This window comes from Herpailurus yagouaroundi, unplaced genomic scaffold, assembly GCF_014898765.1.
Source record: "Herpailurus yagouaroundi ecotype Mexico unplaced genomic scaffold, PumYag 490, whole genome shotgun sequence".
NCBI classification, from domain to species: domain Eukaryota; kingdom Metazoa; phylum Chordata; class Mammalia; order Carnivora; family Felidae; genus Herpailurus; species Herpailurus yagouaroundi.
Window position 1 is genome coordinate 587,322 of NW_024412707.1, and position 10,999 is coordinate 598,320.

General features: G+C 43.0%; 1 protein-coding gene across 1 annotated transcript in view; it reads right to left on the bottom strand.

The window, feature by feature from the left end:
• Positions 1–8,330, bottom strand: part of MAPK1 (mitogen-activated protein kinase 1) — a 111,530-nt gene extending 103,200 nt beyond the window's left edge. Inside the window, exon 1 of the mRNA XM_040464641.1 lies at positions 8,004–8,330. Within this exon, the coding sequence (XP_040320575.1) occupies positions 8,004–8,122 (119 nt within the window). The 5' untranslated portion in view covers positions 8,123–8,330. The remainder of the gene's footprint in view (positions 1–8,003) is intronic.
• Between the last annotated feature and the right edge of the window lie 2,669 nt (positions 8,331–10,999).

Sequence of the window (10,999 nt, forward strand, 5' to 3'; positions counted from 1 at the left end):
GAGCCATCAGCCCAGAGCCTGACGCGGGGCTCGAACTCACGGACCGCGAGATCGTGACCTGGCTGAAGTCGGACGCTTAACCGACTGAGCCACCCAGGCGCCCCTACACTACCTTTCAATTAGCTAGCTCCAAGTTGTTCTTCAGGTCCCAACTTAAACACCACTTCTTCCAGGAAATCTTCCCAGACTATTCAAAACATTTTAGCTCCACCTTTTATACTCCCCGGTGGCACTGTGCACCTCATCACACTCGGTAAGTGTTATTCCTTTCCTGTGGGACTATAAACACCACAGAGTAAAACCACCTCTTCTGTTCAACACTCTGATCCTATTGCCTAGCACACTGGCCAGGTACACACTTAATAACATCATTAAGTGAATGGAAATCAAGAAACTGGTAGACGTAGGTAGAAAGGGTGAGAAGAAATCAACACTAACCTCCTGATAAAAAGTTTGACCCTACCTCCCTCATCCTTTCCAAGTATCCAGTTTTTCCCTTTTCTACCTCCCTACAGCCCCAAGTTAGCTCTGACAATTACCATTTTATACTTTGGTGCCAATGCATTCAGGAACCAGGGCTGTAGGAAGTATGTTTCCAGATAGCTTGGTATAACAGAGTAAAACCTATCAAAAAAAACAAAAAACAAAAAAAGTCACAGATTTGGAGGTCTAGATAAATCTCAATTCCACTATATATATATATATATTGGCTGTGAATCCTGGACAAGTTACATGAAATCTGGTTTCTTCATCTATAAAATAAAAAAAATATCTATTACCTCAAAGATGAGAAAGAAAATGAACTTGAAACCACAGTACCTAAAACAAGGCAGGCTTGTGCAGGTCCCTACCCCCACACCCTACTTCCCAGCTCCTACTGGCCATGGGTTCAAAACACATACACTGTCCTAACTAAGAATCTGAAAAGTGCCTTGGAGAATCCCTGCTGGCTTTCCAATGCGAGGGAGGCCCAAGTAGTGAAAGAGAAACAAAAGGGAAGAAATAGCATCTCAGGGTTAGGTAGGTGGGTACAGTGAACTGGATACAGGGTGAAGTAGCTCTGGATGTTTGTTGGGGAATCAGTTCTTTAATTAGTAGGTACCTTATTGTGAACAAAATGGAGAATATTATATGGTTCCTGGGAAAACTGGGATGCTTTTTGTAAAAATGTTCTCATAAATACTTGATAATGAAAAACAAATTAAATTCATGGAAATGGCTTATCAGTTATAGCTAACCACAGGAATTCTATACTTTTTTTCTTTTTTTTTTTTTTAAAGAGAGAGAGGGTGAGAGAGAATCCCAAGCAGGCTCCAAACAGCAGCACTTGATGCGGGGCTCAAACTCCCAAATCATGAGATCATGACCTGAGCCAAAACCGAGTCAGAAGCTCAACCAACTGAACCACCAAGGCACCTGAAGAATTCTACACAATAGGGATGCTATTAATATCAAAATCAATTTTGTTGAATAGCTTGAAAGTACTCAAAACTTTCAAAAACACTGAATTTTCTGTTGCTCATGTAAACTGGTGTACTCAGATATTTGAGCTCCCAAAAGTATACAAGAGATTTCTTTATTAAAAGTTAACAGATTGGCATCCCAGTGGCTCAGTAAGTTGAGCATCCAACTTCAGCTCAGGTCATGATCTCATGGCTCATGAGTTCAAGCCCTGCATCAGGCTCTGTGCTGATGGCATGGAGCCTGCTTTGGTTCTTTTGTCCCCCTCTCTCTGCCCTTCCCTGCTTGCTCACTCTCTCTCAAAACAAATAAATAAATAAAGAAATCTTTAAAGAAAAAAAAAAAGGTTAACAGAGGCTCCTGGCTGACTCAGTTGGTAGAGCACGTGACTCCTGATTTTGGGGTCGTAAGTTCAAGCCCCATGTTGGGTGCAGAGATTACTTAAAAATAAAATTAAAAAAAAAATTAACAATTGAGGTACCAGGGTGGCCCAGTCGGTTAAGTGTCCAACTTCAGCTCAGGTCATGATCTCACAGTTTTTGGGTTCGAGCCCCATGTCGGTCGGGTTCTGTGCTAACAGCTCAAAGCCAGGAGCCTGCTTTGGATTCTGTGTCTCCCTTTCTCTCTGCCCCTCCCCTGCTCATGCTCTGTCTGTCTGTCTGTCTCTCTCCCTCTCAAAAATAAACACTTAAAAAAATTAACAATTAACAAGCAAAACTAAGAATCTGATCCCAGATCCATTTGTATTGAGCTTCGATAAATGATACACACTACTGCTAGTCTTGCCTTTCAAACAGGTAGTACAAATGACCTAGCAGAGTTTTAGGAAGGGAGGGAGTGCTAACAGCAGACAGCAGTAAGGGTATGTTTATGGAGGAGATGAGCCTTAGAGGAAGTCAGGACTTGAACAGGGACCGATGTTTTGCGAAGGTTGGAGGGGTATACTGCCAGCATCCTGACAGGACAATTCTCCTGCACAGGGACACACGCACTGTAGGTCGTTTAGCATACCTGCCTCCACCACTACAAATGGAAGGCCTATAACACTCCCCAATCAATGTAACAACCAAAAAAAAACCAAAGCAAAACAAAACCCAAAGACATTTCAAAATACCCCTGGAAAGGGGATAAGTCATACCCACTGAGTAACCCTAGATAAGCAGAAAGAAAAGAGAGTAAGCAGAGCAGGTAGAAAGCATAAAAAAGACAAAGAGGGGAACATAATTCACAAAATTTGAGGAGGAACTGGCAGAGACAAGACTATATCCTTTAATGACTCTCACTTAACAAATGAAACTGAACTCCTCAGTAAACAATGTCCTTCAGGATTTGACCCTGCCCATCCCACTGTCTCAACTTCAGCTTTCTCCTTAAGGCACCCTATACTCCTGCTATCCCAAACAACTTGTGGTTTTCCTGACCTAATGTGCTGCTTTTGCATGTACATTTTCCTTTACCTAGAATGCACATTCAAGGCGAAATCCTAATCATACATCAACACCCAGCTCAAAAGTCTGTGAAGCCATAGAAACAGCCCAACAGCTCCACATCACTCAGGCCTCCTTTTTCTCAAATCGTTACACATATTCTTTCTGAATGGACTGGTATACTCTGTATTACTGTTCAATTCCATACACTATTTGGACTAAAAAGTACTACAGGGCAGAGACCATGTGAATCCTGGCACATAACAGGTGCTCAATAAATATTTTCTGAATTACCTTATGTGAAAGTTTTTAGAAAGGCTAAAAAGTGATACAAGCAAGGAGACAACAGGTATTTCCTGTTATTAAAAGCATATATTTTCTCAGCTTTGATCTTTGGTAGCACATCATTTAGAAACCATACAGGCTGGGATGCTCTATCATTTCCTAGCTGTGTGTCCTTGGGCAAGTTAACTAACATCTCTCTGTCTCAAGTTTCCTCACTTTCATACAGAGCAACCACACTTGCAGTGTGGTTATGAGGATTAATTAATGTATACAAAACAAACAGAAAGTGCTGATTTAAACGGTGGTTCTACTAGTCTGCCATAATCAACAAGTTTTTTTTTTTTTTAATTTTTTTTTTCAACGTTTATTTATTTTTGGAACAGAGAGAGACAGAGCATGAACGGGGGAGGGGCAGAGAGAGAGGGAGACACAGAATCGGAAACAGGCTCCAGGCTCTGAGCCATCAGCCCAGAGCCTGACGCGGGGCTCGAACTCACGGACCGCGAGATCGTGACCTGGCTGAAGTCGGACGCTTAACCGACTGCGCCACCCAGGCGCCCCTATAATCAACAAGTTTTAGTAAGACAGGATGTTAAACCATTAGGAAGATGATCACACTGAAATTTTGCTTGAAACTATCTTTTTTTTTTTTTTTTTAGGAGAGTAGAAAAATCAACAAGTCTAATAGCTTGTCTTCAAGCTGCATTGTTTGTCCTCTACAGTATTCAATGCCAATCCCTTATGACTACAGTCTCCCTTGGTTCCTGTGATGATGCGAATTCCTGTAGCATCATCTGTAGCATACTTCCTCTGTCCTCTTCTGCAACTTGTCCTCTATTGACACCTAAAGTGAGGCACTTCTCTGACTCAGTTCTGACATATTTTTCTCATCTTATCCACTCTTAAAGTATCTCTATTTCAACTAGTATCTCTATGGAGGTGACCAGTATGATGTCTCAATCATATTCAGGAAGTATTTCAAACTCAACTTACTCAAAATACTTACCTTAGTTAATAAATGAACAAGCATGCACAGCTTCAATTTCTCCTCTGTCATACATTTTTTTTCTTTTTTTCTGATTCTTCTACGTCTCACCAGTCCTCAGATTCCTATTCCTTTGCCTATCTCTTAACAATATTTGTCTGGGTTATCTTTGTCCTCAGTAGTTCTTCAACCTTTCTGGGACAACGGACCCCTTTGAAAATCTATTGAATGTAATGGATTGTTTACTAAAAAGATGAATATACACATCTGCTTGCAATTTCACTTAATCAATGACCTCAAATAAGAATCTGTACTCATCCATGCAAGATTACTACTTACATAAATTTTCACCTCCAGTTTCAACTTCCCTCTTCTAAATTTCAAGATGCCTTCTGGATATAGCCTAAATGGCCTACAGTCATCACAACTTAACAAGTCTGAACTCACTATTTCTCCCTAATAAGCCTGCTCTACCTCCAGTATTTCTCTTCTGATAACAGCACCACTATCCTCCCAGGCTCCCAGCCTAGAAGTCTTAGAATTAACAAATATGCCCATATGCAATCTCAGAAATCCTGGTCTCAGAAATCCCTCTTAAATCCAAAACCCATCTCTAAGACTCTTACCCTTTAAGACTGCATTATCCTTTACTTCTTCCCACACTTGCCATAATTCAGTCTTTCTATCATACTTCAGAGAAGAGCCCACTACGGATTTTTTTTTTTGAAAGATTTTATTTTTAAGTAATCTCTACACCCAACATGGGGCTCAAACTTACAATCCTGAGATCAAGAGTTGCATGCTCTACCAACTGAGCCAGCTAGGCGTCCCATGGACTCAATCTTAATAAGGTCTCTCAACACCTCTGTTACCCTCCAATGCCACTTTATCACTTCACACCCAGGCAGTTACAATAGCCTAATTGATTCCCCCCACCAAATTTTTTTTCTATCATTTCCATCAGTGTTGATCTATCTTCCCAAAAAAATCTAAGAATTGACCATGTGACTGCCTGTTTTCAAAATCACTGATGCTTCTTCATTGTACAAATATACAAACTCAGTTTTGCCTTTAGAGTCCTCTACAGCTTGCCACCTAAATACTTTCCCAAGATTAGATTCCACAACTCAAACTGTCACTTGAGCCAATTATCCATCAAAATCATACCCACTCTTAAAGACCCAACTCAAACTCCACTCTTCATCATTATACCCTCCATATAATGATTAGGAAAGGGCTCTGCACAAAAAAGGCAAAATTCCTAACTGCCTGAAAATCTTTAACTCTGTCGGAAGTGTCACATTTTTTAAAATATCACTATTTAGGGGCGCCTGGGTGGCTCAGTCGGTTGGGCGTCCGACTTCGGCTCAGGTCATGATCTCACGGTCGGGGAGTTCGAGCCCTGCGTCGGGCTCTGTGCTGTCAGTTCAGAGCCTGGAGCCTGCTTCAGATTCTGTGTCTCCCTCTCTCTCTGCCCCTCCCCCACTCACAATCTGTCTCTATCAAAAAAAAATGAATAAACGTTAAAAAAATATATCACTATTTAAATATTAACATTTCATTCAAGAAGCCCCCCATAAACAATCAACATTTATTAAATGCTAAGAATGTGCAATGCAGATTAAATTCTTATTTAGATGAGGATAAAAAGCTATAACCTGGACCCAGAATTATAATTCCAATTATACTTATATTTGGATTTTACTCAGGAAAGGAAAATTACAGTAAAAAAATTACTTGGCATTAGGGGTACCTGAGTGGTTCAGTCAGTTAAGAGTACAACTTCGGCTCAGGTCACAATCTCACAGTTTGTAGGTTCGAGCCCCACGTCCAGCTCTGTGCTGACAGTTCAGAGTCCGGAGCCTGCTTAGGATACTATGTCTCCTCTCTCTGCCCTTCTCCTAGTTATTCACGCATGCATGCTCTCTCTCTCTCTCTCTCTCAAAAATAAACAAACATTAAACAAATTTTTCAAAAAAAGTACTTGGCATCTCCTCTAACAGAAAATCAAGTAAGTCTATGACAATGACAGAAATACTATATGTAAGTTATCTTCAGACTGGTAAAAATCTTATCAAGAAAAAAACAAAAAAACCTTTCAAGTGAAGTGTCCTAAAACTAGATTTTTTCAGTCCATATTTTACATGTAGGATTTTTTAAAAGAGCCCAAGGACTTGATGGACAATTCTGAGCTTCTCATGAGATGTGTTTACCGGCATACTTACCAGCAGGTGCAATAGCAATCAGATGTATGATAGAGAAGTGATGCTGTGGGCAGTACTTTGTTACCTTCTAGGGCATTATTTCTTTTGACCTGACCTAATTTAAATTCTCTTTTGGCTCCTAACCCTCTGAGTTCACTACTTTTCACAGTTGTATATGTGAAGCACTTTGATCCTCAATAAAATGAAAATGGTCAAGATTCAATTAGACTTTTTTTTTTAAGTCTTTCAAAGATACTTGTTAAAACATGCCCTTTATGGCATTTCTAAAATCACAATCACTCAAATTTGAATACAGTTCAAAAATATATTTACTTACAACAGTAATATATGCTAAAATTCTGAAGTTATTAATAACACCACTTAAGGACAGTAAGGTATAATAGAGCTGCAGCATTTGAAATAGGACCTCAGTCTACAATCTCAAGTCTGGACTCTACTTGTATGACTAAGAATCTGCTTCACTTACAAATACTTTCTCACCTGAAAGAGGGATATCACCACCTTTTCCTCCTTCGAGGTGGCTGTTCAAATAAAATGAAATAATATACCTAGAAAAGCACTTGCCACCAAGTGTTCAATAAATATTAGTTTACTTCTTTCATTCAAAACAAAACACACTCACAAGAAGATTTAGGTGTAAGGGAGTCTACACTTCCATTAAGTCCTCATCACAAAACAATACAGCTAGTTCGAAGAACTACAAACGTTTCTGAGGGATATGGATCAAGATAAGGGAGGCTGCATGTGATTCTACAAGAATTCCATTACGGGTGCATACATATTGACCACTAAAACATTAATAGGAAAAGTCCACAGCAATTGTGCTCAAACGTCTGAATACATTTCTGCTGGCAAGAGAACTCACTCGGGGTAAAGAAAAAAAAACAAGAGATCAGGCCCAACTCCAAACGACTCTAATAAATTAAGAGAGCGGTACTGGCTTATTCTTCATTAAACGCAAACAGTATGGGTATTAAAATCCATTTAAAAACTTCAAATTTAAAATATTTCATAACTAACACTGCTGCCACGAATGCTTTTTATAGAAAGCCTGCGCAGGAGAGCACCGTTAGCATCACCGAAAAAAAAATTTAACGAAAGTCGAGGAAAACGGGAGAGGGAAGATCATTATTTCGGCGTTCGGCACACATGCCGAGGCGAACCCCTTTCAAGACCGCGGCCAACACCACCGTCGACAAGCCTCTGAAGGAATTCCTGGTTTTACAATCGGATGTCAAAAAGAAGGCCCTGATGCTAGCAAACTGGGAGATGGAAGGGGATGAGGGACCGCTTCCGTTCCCTTCCCGGAGATCCTGGCTCTAAACTCCGCGCTGCGCCCGGGTCTGGGGGGGTCCCCGGGTGCTGGCCTCCGCCCCCTACGCCCCTCCCCGCGACAATCGAAGGCCGGCCCGCGAACCGCCGCGAGCAACACCCAAACCTCGACAGTCTCCCGGGCCCCGCCTGAGGCCCCCGGCGCAGCGACCACAGTGAAGTCATGGATTGGGGTCGCAGCGGCGCCGGAGGCCAGGGCGCGGACGAGGCCGCGGCTGCGTCCGCTGCGTCCCCAGGCAGTGGGGTGGGCGGGCGTGGCCCGGCCTGCGAGCGGGCGTGGACACTCACCACACCATGCCGTAGGCGCCCTCGCCGATATACGAAAGGTTGGTGTAGCGCGGCCCCACGTCGAACACCTGCCCGCGGACCATCTCCGGGCCCGCGCCCGCCGCCGCCGCCGCCGCCATGTTGGCTGCCGGGCCGCCGCCGCCTCCGCCGCGAAAGGCTCGACGTTCCGCGGCCGCCGCTCGGCTCACGCCGCGCCTCTCGGAGGGACCGCGCCGCTGCGGGTGCAGCTGCCGACGCTAACCGGGAAACAGCAAGGAGGGAACCGTTTAGGAGAGCTACAGAGCCTACGGTCACTCGGACCGACTGCCTGCCTGACTGACTGACGGGCGGGCCGGCGGGCGGAGGGAGGGGCGAGCGCCGAGGAAGGGCGCCGGGGCGGAGCAAAGAAACGTGTACGCGGATTGGCTCTCCCCGCCTCGGGGCGGGGCTGCAATGGCCAGCGGAAGCGGCGAGGTCTGGGCGGAGCACTGCGGCGGCGGCAGAGTCACCGCCCTGCGTGGTCACGTGCGTTCGCGGGGGAGTTGGCGCGGGAGGCGGCTCTGGAGAAGCAGAAGGACACCGAGGCGTCAGGTTCGGGTGTGTATCGCTGAGTCGGAGACAGTCAGGGAAGGGAAAGCCCCGGAGCGGGGTACTGACTGAGTCAGGGAACGACCTAGGACAGCGCATGAGGGACGCCAGCGCACCACACACCGGCCACAGGCCTGCAGCAGGCCTGCGCCAGTCAGTGGCCCGCACACAAACTTAGAAGCCTTGAGACAAGGACAGAAACCGAAAGGCTTGACCGAAACCACAAAAGACATTTGAATACTGAGAAAGTGTGAAACACAAAGGTGGAGACTGAAGTGAGAGATTTCGGATACGCTAATCAGACAGGTTCGTTCAACCAATGTTTGTTGAACATCTATATTATTCTGGGCATCAACATTCTAGAGGGAGATGATAGATAAGAAAGAAAGAAAAGAGAGGTAAAAAAAAATACTCAAGTTGTAATAAGTACTATGAAGAAATATAAAGCAGGGTAAAGGGTTAGAAGGTAGTGGAGAAAGACATTGAGATTCAGGGACTGAGGCCCAGATAGGTACAGATCGACAGAAGCTTAGGACATACTGAAACAAATGCAAGGATGGAAACGCTAAAACCCAAACATTAAGATGTAGAGAAAACGAGACAAACAAACTGAAGCCTTGGAAGTACTCACAAGCACCAGAGGCTGAAAAATAAATATCAGAATCCTAAAGCAAGTGAAAACCAAGAATAGCTAAGACAATGAAACAAATGATGCAGCCACTGCTTCAGAGCCATTTCCCAGGCCATCTGTGGAGAGGGAGAGAGTAAGGATGTAAGATCCTGCATCCCAGTTGTCCAACACTGATCTTGAAAGCCTTCAACTCATGACTTCTACACATCAGCAAATTTCAATTAGTCTCAAAAGTGAATAGGCAAACTCTTTAAAAACCTTGTAGGGAAGTAAATATGTGGCACATGAGATAAGAAATGAAGTGCCAGAGGGGCGCCTGGATGGCTCCATTGGTTGAGTGACCAGCTCAGGTCATGATCTCTCCGTTTTTGAGTTCTAGCCCCGCATTGGGCTCGCTGCTATCAGCACAGAGCCCACTTGGAATCCTCTGTCCCCCTTTCTCTCTGCCCCTCCCCTGTTTGCTCGCTCTGTCTCTCTCTCTCTCTCAAAAATAAACATTAAAAAAGAAAGAAATAAAGTGCTGGAGCCAAAACTTACTCCTTGAAACATACTTAGTCCACTAAGCAGAACACAGTTTTAGAATACACCTCACTTTTATTCTTTATTAAGAAAAGATTGTATCTTTTAAAGAACAGGCCAGTACGGGCTCCTGGGTAGCTCAGTCGGTTAAGCAGCTGACTCTTGATTTCAGCTCATGTCATGATCTCATTGTTGTGAGATCAAGCCCTGCATTAGGCTCTGTGCTGATGGCAAAGAGCCTGCTTGGGATTCTCTCCCTCTCTCTCTCTCTCTCTCTCCGTGCCTCCCACTGTCTCTCTCTCGCTCACTCTCAAAATAAACTTAAAAAAATAAGAATAAATAATTAACATTAAAAAATATTATTTAAAGAACAGGCCAAGATAAATGGAGTGCACTGTGAAATGAAAACCGTAGTAACTGAAGTAAAATTCAATAGTGCAGTAAAAAAGCAGATTTGACAATGCAAAAGAACAAATCATCAATACAGAAGATAAATGTGAGAAAAATTCAAAGTGATGGAATTCTTTAAGAAAAAATGAGTAGGAGAACATCAAGCTATAGGCATTGCCTAAGAGAAGACAGAGAAAATCAATTACAGGCAATAATTTAAATTGTAATAAAACTTTCCTTAGTTCTGAAAACATCTGAGGTGCAGGTGGAAAACTGAGGGAATTCACTGAGATCCAGAAAAATTAAGCATAAATCAATTTCAAGATGTAATCTGGAAAAATTCGTAAATCTCAGAGATAAAGAACAAATACAGTCTCCAATAAGGAAAAAAAAATATTTATTAAAAAAAAAAAAAAACACTTGTTGGAGTGCCTGGGTGGCTTACTCAGTTAAGTGTCCAACTCTTGATTTCAGCTCAGGTCATTATCTCATGGTTCGTGGGGTTGAGCCCCAAGTCAGGCTCCATGGTGACAGTGTGGAGCCTGCTTGGGATTCTCTCTCCATCTCCCTCTGTTTCTCTCCTGTTCGCCTGCCCTCTCTCTTTGTCAAAATAAATAAATAAATAAATAAATAAATAAACATAAAAAAAAAAACAACACTTTTTTTTTTTTTTTTTCAGATTCCTCCTTTGTAATAATCAAATGCAAAAGGAAGATGGAAAAGATTGACAGCACTCTGAGGAGGTAAATTGTAACCTTCCTTGGATGGTTTTATTCCCTCCAATCCTGAGTTCCTCCCAGCTCCTAAACCATTACTCAGAATCTCTTTCCTGAACTCCAGGTCAGCTTGTCTATCTACACAACCTATACCTACCTACACAACCTATACC